General features: G+C 39.5%; 2 protein-coding genes across 3 annotated transcripts; one reads left to right on the forward strand and one right to left on the reverse strand.

Moving 5' to 3' along the window:
- Positions 1–92: 92 nt before the first annotated feature.
- On the reverse strand, positions 93–4,445 carry LOC122333870. 2 transcript variants are annotated; one of them, XM_043231705.1, is made up of 3 exons: positions 4,205–4,445; positions 3,572–3,737; positions 93–2,658 (listed from the first exon to the last, which is right to left on the reverse strand). In XM_043231705.1, the coding sequence occupies exons 2-3, from the start codon at positions 3,700–3,702 to the stop codon at positions 201–203; spliced, it is 2,589 nt and encodes an 862-aa protein (XP_043087640.1). In that variant the 5' UTR covers positions 3,703–3,737; positions 4,205–4,445; the 3' UTR covers positions 93–200. The 2 variants fall into 2 exon arrangements, with proteins under 2 accessions (XP_043087640.1, XP_043087641.1); XM_043231706.1 differs by having other exon boundaries at positions 3,572–3,716; positions 4,205–4,335.
- A 7,429-nt stretch (positions 4,446–11,874) lies between these two features.
- Positions 11,875–16,172, forward strand: tdgf1 (teratocarcinoma-derived growth factor 1). Its single transcript, XM_043231716.1, has 6 exons — positions 11,875–12,036; positions 12,128–12,177; positions 12,256–12,408; positions 13,205–13,319; positions 13,396–13,505; positions 14,656–16,172. Exons 1-6 carry the CDS (start codon positions 12,020–12,022, stop codon positions 14,760–14,762), a joined length of 552 nt encoding a protein of 183 aa, XP_043087651.1. The 5' UTR covers positions 11,875–12,019; the 3' UTR covers positions 14,763–16,172.
- Positions 16,173–17,500: the final 1,328 nt, after the last annotated feature.

The following is a 17,500-nucleotide window of genomic DNA, read 5'->3' on the forward strand; positions in this document are numbered from 1 at the left end:
CGGTTCTCAGCTGTCAGTGTGGCTGCATCAGAAATAATGACATGTTGTTATGGTGTGTTGTACTTGGACACAATAGATAAGAAGACATGTAATTATCTGCACAGGACACACAACTTTATTCTGGGGGTGAATCTGTCGAAGTTTTCAAAACATCATTTGTCATTTATTTTAAATGAAAGACGTGCTCTTGAAACCTGACCTCAACGATTCTTGCTAGTTTTGGGACCTTTGATTGCTACATTCGGATCGAGGAGAAACTTCCAAGACTTTTTCCATTTGCTCAGAGAAACCGTTGCAGGCTCTCGAGTTTTTAAATTATTCGAGAACTTCCAAGATTCCGTCCATTCTGCCAACATTTCTTCATCTTCCGGCTCGCCGGATTGAACGTTACGCTTTGCTCGTGGTTGCGTCTTTGCTAGTTTACACGCATCACTCCACCTCTTCGTTTGTGGTTTCTGCTGATCTATATGCGAGTACATTTCTTTTCTTATCTTTATAGCCTTTGTCATTATCACAGATTCATTCTCATCCTTCCCGTGCTTCGAGTCAAGGTCGATCTTCATGAACCTCCAGGACTTGCTCCAGATTTTCAGCTTCAAGTCTTTGAGCGAAGATAAATAATAGATGCCTTTGTGTTTATACCAAAGAATCGAGTCTTGTGCATTGAATGATCTCGGCTTTGCATCAATCCACGAGGCGATGTTCTTTGGTGGTTGTGGGTTTGACATCTTCCACGATCGACCCCACTCTGACCTTCTCTCGATCTGCACCGATCGGCTCTTGACATCAGTCGCCAGCTGAGAATTCAAATAGCATTCACCGCATTTTCGATAAAACTCTGTGCTGGACAACATCCAAGAATTATCCCAGTCTAGCTCTTCGTTTTTCATTAGCTGAGCAAGTCCAGGACCATCAAACCTCTTCTTAACCCTGCAGGAGTCATTCCACTCGCTTGTGGGATATCGTTCTTTGAATATGTGAGAATCAAATGATCTTCTAAATGCAGAAGGTTTCTCACTGCCTTTGATTTCCATTGATTTGTCAAACCACGCATGCTCATTTTGGACATTCTCCCAGCTTGAGAACCTCCAAGAACCAGCCCATGCCGTCACGGAGGGTCTATCATGAGGACGCAGAGGAGTTGTTGACTTCCACGATTGTTCCCAGTCCGCCAAGGATCGTGGATATGTTTGTTGACACACCGGCTGGCTAGTTGCTCTTGTCCCTGGTCTGTCCAGAGGATTTTGACTTCTCGTTGACCTCCAGGACTCGGACCATGTTCGAACCCCTGCTGGTCCGTTATGCTGAATATCGTCATTTTCACGCACTCTTCTTATAGGCCTGGGTTGAGAAATGGTGGACCATCCCTGCTGCCATAGACCTCCGTCTTGGTTAAGCGTTAAGTTGGTGAACTTCCAAGAATCTTTCCATTCGGTGGTGAGAGTTTGTGGGAATTGCGAAGGTGTAAGTCTCCGGTTCATCAAGGCCCTTTCTTCTCTACGCTGGCGTTTCATCATCTTCCAAGAGTCCTTCCAATTTACTTGCTCAGAGAAGTTTAGCATCTCTCGCCACTTCTGGCTCTTTGGCAAAGCGAGTGCATTGAATTTCACACGTTCAATTGGCTGCTCGACTGGTTTCAATGTCTCAACCTTGACTTCCACCTCTTTATTTCTCTCTTCTTTACACTCTGACAGATTTTTTATGGTCGTCCATGATTTTTCCCATTCGGACAGCTGTGCTTCCCTCCCACCGAACAGAGAGCTCCATGGAATCATGTGCTTCATCTCTCTAGACACATTCATTATTACGTTGCAGATGTCGGGATGGAGCTCTCCCATTGCTTGCAACTGGTTTGATTTCATCTCCTTTTCGGATGCAGTTTTCGCAACTCTCCAAGATTCACCCCAACCTAAATTATTAGTAGCTTTAGATTTAATATGAAGCTGCTTTTTAAAATGCATCCAAGAACTATTCCATGATAATTCAGGTTGGATTTCCTTATTAGCAGTAGATTGAATTAAATCAGACTTAACATCTGCAGGCTTCATTGACTTCCAGGACTCGTTCCAGTCTGATAAGATCTCCTCATTTTGATGATAAAATTTGTTGCAATCACTTTTATTTGTGTTTTCCTCACACACTGTTTTCTGACTGAATTTCCAAGACTTTTCCCATTCTGGAGTGACTGGGTCTTGTTGAAGTTCATAGTCCACAGCTCGGCTTAGTTTCTCCCACAGAAACATGCCATTGGAGCTTGTATCCTCATTGGCTTCGAACTTGACATCAAACCACGGTTTGCCATCAGTGCTTGGCTGAAAATTGAGAAACTTCCACGATTGCCCCCAATCGAACGCACAGGGAATTTCCTCAGGTTGCGCCAAAGGTTGCGAAAACTTCCAGGACTTCGCCCACACCATCAACCCTGGGCAGCTTTCATTGAGCTGACGTAATAGGGACAATTTATTGGCTTTAGAGGTTTTCATCAAATCCACCTGCCTCTGAATCCGACTGCTCTGGAAGCCTTGAGGCCTGCCGAGGTACGTCTTTTTAGCTTTGTGCGCATCCAGAGTCGATTCTTCAGGAAGCTTGGCTTTCTTCTCCAGTCTTTTAGGGGTTTTAATTTTGGAGGACATGCGCCCCTTCCAATCCTGATTGATTCTATGAAAAGTTCAATGGGAATGGACAACAAATGAAAAGACTTCTCGTTAATTATGAAAAGTGCGCTGCTTTTGTTTTAACAGATTAATTAAAGATGGCCGCTGCTATTAAAATTAATATTTACACAATTAAGGCAATTAAATTTGAAGCGACCACAAGCTCATTATTGCTCTGAATGGCCTTATTATGTGCAAACAGAATAGGCAGAGAGGCAGTTGGGATCAAACTGCATTCATGCAATATTAGAGTTACTGTAATTATGAGATGACTCAGAGCACTGTTCTTGTCTTCTTCAGAATTTATTCTTTTCTGTGGCAAAGCTCTAAATGCATCAATGAGCAGCTTGTAATTATAAGTGGAAGAAAGTTTTTTTTTTCCAAGCAGAAAACTAATAATTACAACAATTCTGACATGGCATAACATGTTCATGGACATGTTCATTGTTAGAAACATTTACATAAACAAATTGGTTGACTATCAATTTACGTGAACAAAATGTATTTTACATTTATGCTAATTATTTGTTGGTACATCATACATGAAAATATATTTCAAAATGTATTTTGGTGGCGAGAAAATATATGAAAATAATATACAAAATACATTTTCAAATATATAGAAAAATATTTTGGTAGAAAATGTATTTACATATTTTTTTTTGCAAATATACCTTTTTGCCATTTATATATACCTTATATATTATTTTATTATATGTTTTCATTATTTTAATCGTAATTTTTATTTGTATGTATTTTTTTCGTTACTTCATGTTTTTTGTTGTTGTATTTTGCCTTATGGGGTCTCAAATATACTTTTATAAATTTTTCAGCCACAAAGTTGTTTTGCAAATACCAAGCTGGGAGTTTTTATGATTGACAAATGCAGGAAAACGAGAGGTTCGGCAGGTCCTCACCTCTCCAGAGCGCTCTTCCGAATCCTCTCCTCTTCCAGCTGCCGTTTCTGTCGATACTCCCTCAGTCTGATTTCCCAGACATCCTTCATAATTGAAGCACCACATGCTAACACCTCTGCGTTTTTGTCCATTATTGTAGAGTCTCCTGCCGTAAGCGGAGATGAAGCTGTCAGTGCATGAACGAGATTGGATTTAACAAGATTGCAATGTTCCTTTGCATAAACTAACCATAAAATGTGCGTTTGTTTACAATAGCTCATCGAGTAGCATGCATTTGATTAAGCTACTTAATTTAACCAGGACAGGCAATTAAATATAAACACAGTACAAAACAAATGCAGACAAAAAAAATGCTATTTGGTACACTTGCACATTATATAACGCATTTAGCAGGGAATCATCACTTATCGGGCAAAAACAATACCATGTGAAATTGCTTCCGTGATTAATTCTAAAATAGCATTACTGGGATTGTACTTTCATGCTATATTTAAAAGCAATAAAATTGTGTTTATTCCGAGCGATATTAATTGCAATTTCATGAGTGCACTGCATCTAATACCGCTGTCCTATCAGCATAACAAAAGTGTATTTTTCAGTATAAATGGTTAATAATAAAAAATGCTTGCTTACCGTCTGGCTGGTCTCTGTCAAATAAGCATCTGGACTCAGAAGCAGCTCTTAAGTGTCAAATGTAACTAAACTGGCCCGTGTAACTAGGGCCTCTGACCCGGCTATTTTTAACCACACCAGCTCCACGTGACTCTGTAACTCATTCGAATTGACAGAAATGCTTGTTGCATTCATTTAAAATATCCTTTTATGACACTGTACTAGACTATGTTACAATAAACCTGTGACTAGACGGATGTGGTTTTGTCACCTTTGTACACAATGATTAAAGTAGTGTCAGATTTCAGAATAAAAAAGAGTTTCACCGTGACAGGCGCCGACGATGGAGCTGATAATTAAGTTTAGGTGGTGCATGACACAGTTGATCAAGTAGTGTGTTTTACAGTCTTGTGCTTAACATAGCCACCGGAGCCTGATGCTTTTAGGTTAAATATGTCATGAATGTACAATCTGCATATGACCGGGTGTACAGTACAGTAGTGAGTAAAAATAGCCACGAACAAGTTGTTCCTTAAAGGGAATAGTTCATCCAGAACTATTTACTCACCCACAGCCGAGACGTAGATGAGTTTGGAGAGATGTAGCATTGCATCATTCAGCAATGAATCCTCTGCAGTGAATGGGTGCCGTCAGAATGAGGGTCACCACAATAATCCACACCACTCCGGTCCATCAGATAATGTCTCGTAAAGACCAAAGCTGCATGTTTGTAAGAAACAAACCCATCAAGACATTTTTAACATGTCTGACTAAAATATAACACCCGCAGCAGTGAAAATGTCCATCTCATGTTGTCTCTTACATCAAAATCCAGATCTTTTTGATTGTAAACAGTGACAAGATGACCTTTTTTACTTCAAGAAGCATTATTATGTATTATGGACGTATTTTTTATTATCTGATGGACTGGTGTGGATTATTGTGCTGTTTTTATCAGCTGTTTGGATTCTCGTTCCGACGGCACCCATTCACTGCAGAGCAACTGATGCAATGCTACATTTATCCAGACCTGCTGAAAAAAAAACCCTCCATCTCGGATGTCCTGAGGGTGAGCGCTTTTTTAGACGAACTATTCCAGGTAACACTTACATGCACCGCATGCATATAATCAAATGCTTATATAATTCCTTCTATTGTGCTGTTGTTCTGCACGCAACAAATAAAGCACTATTTCAGTTGTCACCAAGTCTGCGCCAATATTGTTTTGCTCTTTAAGTCTCAGCGCTGCTCATATGAAAACCGTTCATTTTGCATCACATTTGTCCTTGTTTCTCACAGAAGTTGCTGACATCCTGAATCTTAACCTTTCAAACGGAGTGAAGAAACAGTGCGGTGCCATTCAGAAGGCAGACAGCTCATTAGGAGACAGAGCGTCAACCTTTGCATGGCTGATAATGATTCAGCTGTCATTACCGTGTCAGTTTTCAGAATAGAAATCACAATAATCAGCTCTGTCAAATGTTCCCCCGTAAGAAGCAGAAACTCGCACTCGCTGTCACTGACGAGAATGACATGGATATTCAATCGATAATGCATTGTCAAATGTATGCTAATTAAAATATTTCAGTACGGCAAAGGCAATCTTAAGTATTTTGGAAAAACATTAAAGCGAAACTTCACCTAAAAATCGAACTTTGTGTGTTTTTTTCCCTCATATAGCGTCTGTTTGTCAAGCTCCACAAAGGACAAAAAAAAACCAGACAAAAGCAATATAAAGGCAGTATGAAAGTACTTTTCATGAGGAAAGGCTCAAATTTTGGTTTGCATGATAAAATGGCATTTAGATTTGAAACATGAAATGAGATTTCACTCGTGGGTGAACTATCTTATGAGTTTCTGTCTCGCAATCCTGTCTCGTTCAGAAATTAGTTAATAACAATAAAATGACAGTTCTGAGTTTATATTTCACATTTGGACTTTTTGAGAAAATATAATAATATAATATATTGGGGGATAAAAACCCCCGATGCTGAAAAAAGGCATCTTTCTCTAAACTTCAAATCTCAGAAAAAATTAAAAAATAATTCTACCACAGAATAAAAAATAACGAATCTTACAATTCTGACTTTTCCCCCAAAATGTAGTTAATATCTAGCAATTCTAAGTTCATATCTCACATGTTGGCTTTTTATCAGAATTGCGAAATAAAGTCTGGTGGGGGAAGCAGAATGGAAAGATATTAACTTGCGATTTCTCTCGGTTTACTTCTTGCAATCAATATTTTTCATATTATTCCTTTAATGCGTCATCAGAAAGTTTATTTCAGCTCATCTATGGAAGGCATATATTTAGCATTTAGTAATGTATTCAGTATTTAGCAAATGCGGCCATATTTAAAATCAAATAAACCCAAGTCAAGTAAACATATTTGCACTTCTTACCTCCATAGATGTCATTAAATCTTCCCTGTAAACATGCCGAAACACCTAATGGGCCTGTACTGCCGTTATCCAGAGGCTTGTTAATTATGGGAATGAAACACAAAGATATGTAAATTAATTATGAGCCAGCAGGGGGCTCATATGAGTCAGCGAGATTGCTTCATTACACGCTCTTCATCCTGAGAGCCGCAGCAGAATGAAAGCGCCGGTGTCTCGTTTCCTCGTCACGCTGCAGTCGGCTTTTATAGAACATGCTTCGGCCAGGGATCAAATCCCATGTGATATGATGATGAAGTTACATGGATTCAATGGCCATTGACATTTTGGTTTTATATTATTGACGTGCTTTGAGTTTACCGCTGCTCATGTTGGAAGACAGCTCCAATCCATTCGCTCACTGGTCTGGTGGAAATCTAATTGGTGCTACGGCGAGTGAAATGAGGGTCAAATAGATACTTCGTGACTTCTCAAATCACGCATCATGTTGAGGAGAGATGTGCTTTACACAGCAGAAAAATACTTCATGAGTAGTAAAAAAAAAAAAACTGAGTTGGAAAAAAAAGACTATTCTGGGTAGTTACTAGGTGGTTGCTAAGGAGTTCTGGATGGTTGCTAGGATATTGCTAGAGTGCGTCGGGCAGTTGCTAGGGTGTTATGGGTGGTTGATAGGGTGTACAGGACAATTGCTAAGGCACTGCTATGAAATTGTGTCCTGGGCCATTGCTAGTGTGTTCTGGGCGGTTGCTAGGGTGTTGCTATGCAGTTGCTAAAGTGCCCTGGGCAGCTGCTAGATGGTTACAGGGGTGTTATGGGTGGCGGCTAAGGCACTGCTATGCAGTTGTGTCCTGGGCAGTTGATAGACTTATCTGGGGGTTGCTAGATGGTTACTATGCAGTTGCTAGACTGTTGCTGGGGTGTTCTGGTTGGTTGCTAGGGGACTGCTATACAATTGTGTCCTGAGTGCTACGCTGCTCTGGGTGGTTGCTAGGGTGTTGCTCTGCATTTTCTAGAGTTGTCTTGGGTGGTTGCCAAGCAGTTGCTTGGATGTTATAAGTGGTTGCCATGGCACAGCTATTTAGTTGTGACCTGGACAGTTGCTAAAGTGTTCTGGGTGGTTTCGGGGGTTTTAAGTGGTTGCTATGGTACGGCTATATAGTTGTGTTCTGGGCAGTTGCTAGGTGGTTGCTATGCAGTTGCTAGACAGTAACTGGGGTGTTCTGGGTGGTCGCTAGGGTACTGCTATACAATTGTGTCCTGAGTGCTACGCTGCTAAAAGTGCTCTGGGTGGTTTTGGGGGTTTTAAGTGGTTGCTATGGTACGGCTATATAGTTGTGTCCTGGGCAGTAGCTAGGGTGGATTGTGGTTGCTAGGCCCACTCTGGATGGTTGTTAGGGTGTTATGGGTGGTTGTTAAGGCACTAGTATACAATTGTGCACTTGGTGGCTGCTAGATTGATTTGGGGGGGGGTTGTTTGGAAGTTGCTAGGCTATTCTGGGTGGTTGCTGGGGCGTCGCTATGCAGTCACTAGAGTGTCACGCGCAGAGGTAGGGTTAGATGGTTGCTAGCTTGTTCTGATAGCTACTTCTACTTCAGACTATTTCAGTGCACTAACACTAAGTTTGTTTTGTTTTCATCATTTTCACCTGCCGGACCACAAACCAGACAGGAAACTTCCCACAGATGGATATTAAAGAAGGAACAGTCATGTTGTGCACAGGCAAGCATCGCTTACAATATCCTAGCAATCGCATTTGAATAGTTGTCTCATTTAAAAGACAAGTGAGCAGTACAAGCAGGCACATTTAATCTGGATTTGTCCCCTCAGATGGGCGTCTCGCTGCCCACCTCTGCCGCTCTAATTACCTCACACTTTCCCCCGGCAGCAACATGACAGACTGTCAGCCGTACCAGACAGAAATGCACCTGTGAGCAGAAAGAATAAATCACCTTTTGACTCCTCCTGCATCTGTAACAAAAGCGCAGCTCCACAGTCGACCAGAAGACAGCAGCGCAGCGCAGAGACTCGTGACCCCGGCTGATCGTTAGCGCACGCGATTTAATCCTCCTTCGTGTGATTGAATTATCTAATTAAACATCTTCAGCCCATTAGCAGACGCAGAATGCATGCGTTTATGAACTCTGCTTTGCAAATGGAATCCAATTTAAATTGCATATGAAATATTTTGTGGCGATTACTTGTTTAAAACTTGCTGCTATGTTTTGGTGGTTAACAGAACATTGATATACGGTTGCTAAGCTGTTGCTAGGGTGGTCTGGGTAGATAAAATTGTTTTATCATTCAAGTTATTTTTTTATTAGTACCTAATAGTATTAGTTGCATAATATTTTCACTGTTTCATATTTGAAACTAGGTTTTATTTGTAGTTTACACATTTTAGCAATTTTGTGATTTGCTTTTGTTGGGGTTTTTTTTTTGTTGTTAATTTAATATTTCTATTTTTTTCATTTCAGTAGCTGTAGCCTAATTTTTTCAACTGTAGGTTTTTCTATGCAATATTTTTTCCAGCTTTATTTCTATTGCAGTTTAATGGTTTTCATTTTAGTTAGCCATAGCAACAATGAAGGCGATTTACTATTTTTATTCATTTGTTTTTTTAAATATTTCTATTTAACTTTTATTTCCGTTTTAGCTTTATTTGCGCGTTCATTTCAGACATCTCATCTTAAATCAAGATTAATCCCAACTACAAAAACCATCATTTTTTTATTTTTATTTTTAGTTAAAAGTAACAAAACTAATGTTGACGCTTTTAGCCTTTAAATATTATTTTTTTCAATTTATTTATTCAACCATTTATTCCAAACCTATTTATCGCATATTTAAGTTTATTATTTGCCAACATTTCTAATTTTGGTTTAGCTTTTACATTATTATTCTAGCTCTATTTCAACGACTGCAATTTATTTGTAAAAGTTTTATTTTTACCTAATTTCACAGAAAGGTCACGGGTCTCTTGCAGGACCTGTAATGTCAAGCACAAACACGGCAAGCACTCGGCCTGACCTTTAGCCTTTCAGGTTTGGCCTGCGTCACACACTCCGTCGACTTTATTTAGCAAGCGGTCGACGTCTGCGTTAAAGATCATTCCTCTATACATGGACAGAGAGGCTGCTCTGCCGAGAAACAATTCCCAGCAACAATTAGAGGAAATGCTGGCATGAATGTCAAAAAATGTTAATGGCACTACAAGAAAAGCTCTCCCAGCGGTGATGCATTGTGCCTGGAAATGAAAAATGCATCAACCTGAGCCATGTAATTTGCATGTAATTTCGTTTTAAAAAGGATGATTTTTTCCCACCAGACTAAATGAACCGTTTTTTTTTTTTATATGTATTATTATGCAAAAGCCAGACATACATTAAATGCGAAACGTAAAACAGCACAGGTCCGTCACTGAAGCTTGCCTTTAGATAACATTACGCTTTTTCTGTTTAAAGACACTCAGTCGTGATTTACGAAGAGGGAGAAACCGGGGCACGTGTGCTGAAGCGCACCTGACGCGCAGTCGCGACGGGAAAACGGCAAACTGAAACGTTTGAACGTTCCTCACCTCTCGGGCTCCAAGAGGAATCGGCTAATTAGAAACCAATAACAAAGCACACGGACAGAAATAGAGCAGGATATGTCTGCTGTGCTTTACGCTCCTCTTTAAAGAAGCGAATCGCATCAAACTCCCCAAAAAATCCTCAAAGAACCCTTACTCTAATTACTTTGGGTGTTCGGCGGTTATATATACACCTGCTGCCGCTCCTTTGGAAATGTCAGCCTGTGGGAACAAAATCACCGGAGAATTCATTTGATTTTCGTGCAAAAAAATGTTACAAACAAACAAGAAGAGCTGGGACTTATTCTGGAAGCACATGTCTGACCGCGCCTCAACAAACGCCAAACCGCTTTAACGATAATTAGATTAAATTAAGGGATACGGCATGCCCTTTACCGCATCTAGGCATTAAAAGCAACACATAAACACGCAGATAAATGCGATATAAACAAAAAAAGTGCATCGAAGAGGTGCGCTTTAGACAAAAGCAGCTGCATAGGCGATGTGAGCCGGATTGTCCAAGAATTATGAATAAATTATGTAAATTTGCATTGAATGAAACAGAGGCACTCAGGGGTAAATAAATAAATATATATATATATACACGAGTTAATGGAACTGTGAAAGGGAGCAATATATGCAATAGCAAAAGTTTGACTTCGTTTGTTTCTCGTGAGCTTGAAAAGAGGGAAGCAAGCTGGGATCTAGAGAAAAACAAGGACAAAAAAAAGTCAGAATAAATGATTGAGCAACTTGCACGGATGCATATTGAAGTCGCTAACGATCTACACCAGATGGCAAAGAAAAGACAATTAGCCAAAATATGTTTTCAATATCTGCTAAAGATATGTCTCAAGCATTTGTAGCCTACATTTAACTTAAATGTTATTTGTGAATGAAATAGCCTCGATTAAGTTAACATTTACATTGACTTAATATTTTTATTTACAATTTTTTTTTTGGTTTTTATTCAAATGTGTTCATAATCAACCAGTAAGAGTTGCACAGTGATTCTATTTGCTTGTGCTGAAATTAAAAGCTTTTTAAAAATATATGCATTTACATTTTCAGAATTTAACGTATACGAAGATGCCTAAATGCAAAATATTTTATAATATATATATATATATATATATATATATATATATATATATATATATATATATATTTTTTTTTTTTTTTTTTTTACTCATTTTAGTAAATATTTTAAATAGCCTGAGTAAACAACATATTTTCTAAATATATGCATTTACATTTTCAGAATTTAACATATGTATACGAAGATGCCTAAATGCAAAATATTTTTATAATTTATAATACATATATATATATATATATATATATATATATATATATATATATATATATATATATATGTATTTATTTGTTTATTTTTATTTATTTTTTATTTTTTTTACTCATTTTAGTAAATATTTTAAATAGCCAGATTAAACAGCATTTTTGTCACGAAATAAATACGTTGCTACCCTGATTGCAATAAAGTCTATAATCCAAATGCCTTTCACTTGACAAAAGATACTTGGTGCAATCTCGCATTATCGAGCATCAAAGCGCTTTGACGGCGATCTCGAGCCCCTAATCGCTCCTCTGTGATACTGAAGAGAATCGATTCGCTTCAAACCGGTTTGACCGACGGAACTAATGTGAATGGGCGCTCATTTGCATTAGCGGATGACCATGGGAGGGGTTTACAGGTGTTAATGGCGCGTCACGAGGGAGTCCGGGGCCCTAAAGATAAATAACAGACCCCAGAGGGAGTTCTGTTCACTTGGTTGGCGATGTGAGGATGTTTTGATGCTTGCCGGATCAGTGCTGAGCAGATCGGGTGTTTCGTTTCGAGCGGAATTATGAATCGACTACTCAGGTGAGCGAACGATTCACGGTTCGTTTTGGGTTCACCGAATCGCTGGTGTTCCTCTTCCTCGGGCCTCACGTTTGCTTTTCCTTCCCCGCAGGTTCTTGCTGTCCGCCGCGGCGCTCTGTCAGGCGGTTTCGTCCGAATCAGGTAAAAGAGTCGGATCTTTAAAGCGTTCGTGTCCGCGCGCGTTTGAGTTCGCTTCTAAAAACGGATTCGTTCTCACAGGATGCGAAGGAGCCGAGTGCGAGAAGGCAGGGGTCCCTGGGAAGCCGAAACACGCGGAATCCCTGAATAAGTTCAACGAAATGAACACGCAAACGCCGCAACGTCAACACCGCAACGCCGAGGCCGTGTTACCGTTCATAGGACTGACCGGAGGTGAGATCATCATTAACGAACCAAAACAAAATAAAAAAAGTTTTTTTTTAAAGTTGTAAATAACTATTATTTTATTACTGTTTGAAAATACCATTATTATAATTTTTTTAAAATAGTATTTTTTTAATTTAATTTTGTTTTACGCATTTTTTTTCTAATGCGTCCCAACAAATCAAGGCCTTGGAGTGAGCAGAAAGTCTTGTATCTGTAAAGTCGTTTATTGCAATAAATAAGTAAATGTATCTTTTCCCAATACAAATATGTAAACATTGTGAATTGAAACCAACTTAATTGTTGCTTTTTTTTTAAACAAAACTTAAGATGTCGAGTTAACTTTACTCAAGAATGTCAGTTGTGCAGTCGTGTATTAATTTTATATTGAGTTGCTTTTTCCGAATGTCCAGTCAGATATTAGTTCTTGCTTTAACCATAAACTCTTAAAGATGGCATTATGCTTCTCAAGTAAATGTGTCTCGATTTACAAACCTTCACTCCATACCGCCGTAAAAACGACAGAAATACAGAGGGAAGCGTCACAATTCTGCTGCGCAAAAGACTAAGCAATGTGCACGAAGCAGAAGATGGCATTTTTCAGTATTTAGGCAGGATTTATCCATCTATTAATGGGAATTCCAGTGAAGGCCTGCACAGCGTCTGCCCGGTTCGTGTCGTGTCGGGAAACAGATGTCGGTAGCAGCCGTTTAGATTACGCGTCATAAATTTTGCCGGCCGGGGCTGCTGTTTTGCGTCGGCCTCCTTGCGTTTAACATCTTGGCTCCGCCGTTTCTCGTCGCAGTTTCCAAACAGAGCCGTACCTGCTGCAAGAACGGCGGAACGTGCATTTTGGGGAGCTTCTGCGCCTGCCCCAAGTACTTCACCGGCCGGAGCTGCGAGTACGACGAGCGTCTCAGGTAAGGAGAAGACGTCGGGGTCGAGGCGTGTGGTTGCTCGAGGCTTTGGAAAGCTCACGTGTTTTGGTCTCGGCAGGGATTGCGGCGTGATTCCGCACGGAGAGTGGGTTCAGAAAGGATGCTCGTACTGCAGATGTGGCTATGGACTTCTGCACTGCTTCCCGCACGTTTTCAGCAAAGACTGCGGTGAGTTTATAGATGCATGTTTGTCGTCTTGCTCCGTTGTTGTGGTGGTGGTGGTGGTGGTGGTTTATCTCCAGCTGAACCGCCTCGAAGCAAATGAAGCGTGTCTGGCAACTTTCCTTACTCTCTTGTTGAGTCCAATATCTTTAAAGTCTTGTTTCTTTAAAAGTTTATGCCTTGAACAAGGAATACATTGCTATTTAATTACTATTATTTTTATTTTTTGTAGATTAGTATTTTTTACAGTCAAATTCCACACATAATTTTATTTTACGCAATTTTTTTTCTAATGCATCCTAACAAATCAAGGCCTTGGAGTGAGCAGAAAGTCTTAAATCTATAAAGTCGTTTATTGCTCGCACTGCAATAAATAAAGAAATGTAGTTTACTGTATCTTTCCCAATGCAGATATCTAAACACTGTGAATTGAAACCAACTTAATTGTTGCTTTTTTTTAAACAAAACTGTGTCAAGTTAACTTTAAGGGTGTCAGTTGTGTAGGTTTTTTAAAAAAGAAATTGTTCGTTTTATATTGGGTTGTTTTTTCCGAACCTAGTGTCAGATATTTGTTCTTGCTTTTAACCCTAAACTCATAAAGATGGCATTATGCTTCTCGAGTAAAATTCAAGTCTTGATGTACAACCCTTCATTCCTTAGCGCCTGAAAATGACAGAAATACAGAGGGAAGGCATAAGCAATGTGCACCAAGCAGAAAACGGCATTTTCCAGTATTTAGTCGAGTGGATTCATCCATCTATTAATTTTTTAAAACTAAAAGCGTAATGTAAACTTTTTTTGCTTTAAGCGTGCATGTGCTTAATACAGTTACTTTCCCTTTTTTCAAACGCGAGGCTTGATATGTCGAGTTATCTTGACGCCAGGACAACAAAAACGAGCGTGAAGTACTTTCGCCTGTTTTATTGGCCATTCTCATTGCATCACACTGATAGCACGCCGCCAGACGCGCTCCTGATGTCCCGTAACCGGTTTAGCTGGAGATAAGCGACAATACACGGAAGTCGTCAGCTCTAACGCTTCGCTAACAGGCTGCGAATCACCGGCTGGCGCTCGACTCGACCCGGTGGCTGACGATTATTCGGCCCGTCTGCCGTTTCTTCAAATAACATTTCTCTCCTTCGCTGTTTTCTTTCAGACGATTCTCAGGAAGTCCGGTGGTACCGTTCCAGCTCCCTCCGAACGCCGTCTTCTTCGATCGCCGTGTGTGTGGCCCTGATTTTACCCTTTAGTCTCCTCAACTAGGTTTTGCACGTAAACGCTCTGTTAGACTACGAACAAGATGTTTATTTGCTTTGGCATTTAGGGCAGCATTTATCGGTGGCACTGAAATGCGCTTTGCTTCCAGTGGAAGTGTATCTAGCTGTGTTAAAAGCAACTGTTTAGTGAAGGAACGTGTACATAGGATTTATATTGAAAATATATTTTGTGTGTGTGTGTGTGTGTGTGTGTCAGTGCACAGCCGAAACCAATTGAATTCTGTCTTGTTTCTCCGTCTCTGTATGAATTTGTTATACAAGAGAATGCACTGGCTAAAAGTGAGGCTTTTTATATCCTGCGTCCTTTTAAAATATACCCGTCATGCGCGACGCGCTTGTTTTTAAAGTCCAGTTTCCGCCGGAAGCTTTGGTTTTCTCTGGAGAGAGAGCCAGATAATGCCCAGATAGCCCGAGATCGTTGACCTTTCGGCTATTTTCTCTTTATCTTATATAAACAATCGTCCAGCCAATCAATCTCGGTCGCCGTCTTGACCTTCTTGAGTTGCCTGGCGCTTTACTGTAACACCCTGTGTGATCGAGCGAATGAATTTGTCTCATGTAATTAAAACTCGCATCAATAACCGAGAAGGCTGACTGTTTACTGACTTCAATTAAGCAATTTATCACGGGCTCCGAAATTTGACCGCATCCCAATAAGCGAAGGCTATGAATAACCACGAGAAAGGCTTTCGGGTGCGGAAATGACGTGTTTGCTTTTCGCAGCCACGAGGACAAACGGAGCGCTAACTGACATCTCTCTCTAACTTTAAGATTTCTGAGCCCGAGGGGTTGTGTACTTTTTTTTTGGGGAGTATATAAAAAGCGCTTTCCGTGTCTGTTCTGAAAGCTCTCTTCCTGTTGGAAACAGACTGAATAAACGGAGATCCCCGGGACTCTTTTACACCACAATGCTGCTGTTCTCTTTGGTATTAATAGCCGGGTGGGGTCGGGCAGACCGTCCTAAGCCCTGCATCTTCTCCATTGTCAAGTGATAACGGCCTCATTCTCTACTCTTACATGCAAAAGAGACGCTTGCATGTCAAAGAGACGCTTATAGGGGTGTCTCGTGTGATAAAGACTAGGATATGGCTCAGCCTGCTATTCAGGGTTTAGGAACAGAAAGAGTTTAGCTGCGTAACTCGTTTTGATATTGATTTTTGTGTTTAATACACATATTTATTCTTACATGCATTCTCATTGCATTTAATTTTTATTCTTTCTCACAAAAAGCAATGTAGCTGTTGTTAAAAATACAATTAAGGTTACATGTCAATATTGTTCAAAAGTGTTTGGATGGTGTAAAAAAGCTCACCAATTATTTGATCAAAATTGATAATGTAAAAATGGTGAAATATTAAAATAGCTGTGAACAAAGCTGAATTTTTAGCTTCATTACTAGTTTTTAGTGTGACACGATCTTTCTGAAATCATTTAAGAAACATTTCTGATTATTATCGATGCTGAAAACAGTTGTGCTGCACATCATTTTTCTGGAAATTAAATTTCATTTTCTTTCATGATTCTTTGATGAAAAGAAAGTAAAAAAAAACAATGTTTATTTGAAATAGAAAACTTTTGTAACTTTCTAAATGTTTTTACTGTCACTTTTGAGAAAACTGAATGCATCCCAGCTAAATAAAAAAAAATATATATATATATATATATATATATATATATATATATATATATATATATATATATATATATATATATATATATAAATATATAAAAAAAAAATATAAAAACCTATAAAAAATTCAGCATTTCACAATTGTTAAAAATACAGAATACATTTTGTAAAATAAAGACAACCTAAAATAAAATGTAATAAATTAAGCAGCGTTATTTTCATATCAATTAATATTTTATTTTTAATTTAGGTATTTAAATTTAATCTTCATTTGAATTTATTTGATATGTCTGTTTAGTTTTTCAACATACGTTATAGTTTTAGTTACTTTAATATGTTGCTCTGGTATAACTAAATAAAAAATAAACTCTTTTTAAAGAGTTTTAGATAACTAAAATAACACCGCCCCCTTATTTCAAAGCAAAATGTAACTTCTTCTTTCAGTTTTGGGGTCTGAATTGTTCATTGGTCATCAAACTCCAAAGTCAGAGTCTGCTGAAGTTTTCGCCCCATGTCCTTGTGACGCACCGTCTCCATAAAACTCTCCGGATCGGGCGTCTCGAGGCCTCTAAAGTGGCATTAGACATTCTTTAACTTTCACTGATCCCCTTAAAATAAGCTGCTCTATCTTCTAACCTCCAGAGATTAATCCAGCAGTGACAAAGCCGGCCGCGTCGGGAGACTTTTCTTTTTCCATTCTTCGAGCTTCAGGAAGTCCCACGTTTTTTTCCAGAGTGGCTCCGGAAAGAGGATTAATGGGAGCGTTTAGAAAGTGACTCCTAAGAGAAACCCTCTCCCACCGTAACGTAATGGGCCCCGCTCCTGCTGGGAGACTCGTCCTCCGTATGCGATTGTTTCCAGGATAGTGTTTCATTTGCACGACTCCTTTTGATGGAGGCCTGGCGTGAGGGTTTAATTGGGCTGAAGGAGCCCGGCAGGAGCTTCCTTCGCTGAAAAGGGCCGGATGCATGGGATTACACGGAGGAAATCTGTCTGGGATCGCGCTGATTGGATGCTTTTGGAGCAATTGCAGGTAAACTTTTAAGCGATTGCATCACTTATGGAAAAAAAAACAAGCGCGAGCGAGTTCATCT

Source organism: Puntigrus tetrazona, unplaced genomic scaffold (genome assembly GCF_018831695.1).
Source record: "Puntigrus tetrazona isolate hp1 unplaced genomic scaffold, ASM1883169v1 S000000401, whole genome shotgun sequence".
Classification (NCBI taxonomy): Eukaryota; Metazoa; Chordata; class Actinopteri; order Cypriniformes; family Cyprinidae; genus Puntigrus; species Puntigrus tetrazona.

Excerpts from the sequence above, each read along its gene's own strand:
- LOC122333870 (XM_043231705.1), bottom strand. The coding sequence starts at position 3,702 with ATGGACAAAAACGCAGAGGTGTTAGCATGTGGTGCTTCAATTATGAAG. Across the intron at positions 2,659-3,571 it reads CGGAAGAGCGCTCTGGAGAG|AATCAATCAGGATTGGAAGG; the intron begins GTGAGGACCTGC and ends AACTTTTCATAG.
- tdgf1 (XM_043231716.1), top strand. Across the intron at positions 12,178-12,255 it reads GGCGGTTTCGTCCGAATCAG|GATGCGAAGGAGCCGAGTGC; the intron begins GTAAAAGAGTCG and ends TCGTTCTCACAG. Across the intron at positions 13,320-13,395 it reads GAGTACGACGAGCGTCTCAG|GGATTGCGGCGTGATTCCGC; the intron begins GTAAGGAGAAGA and ends TGGTCTCGGCAG.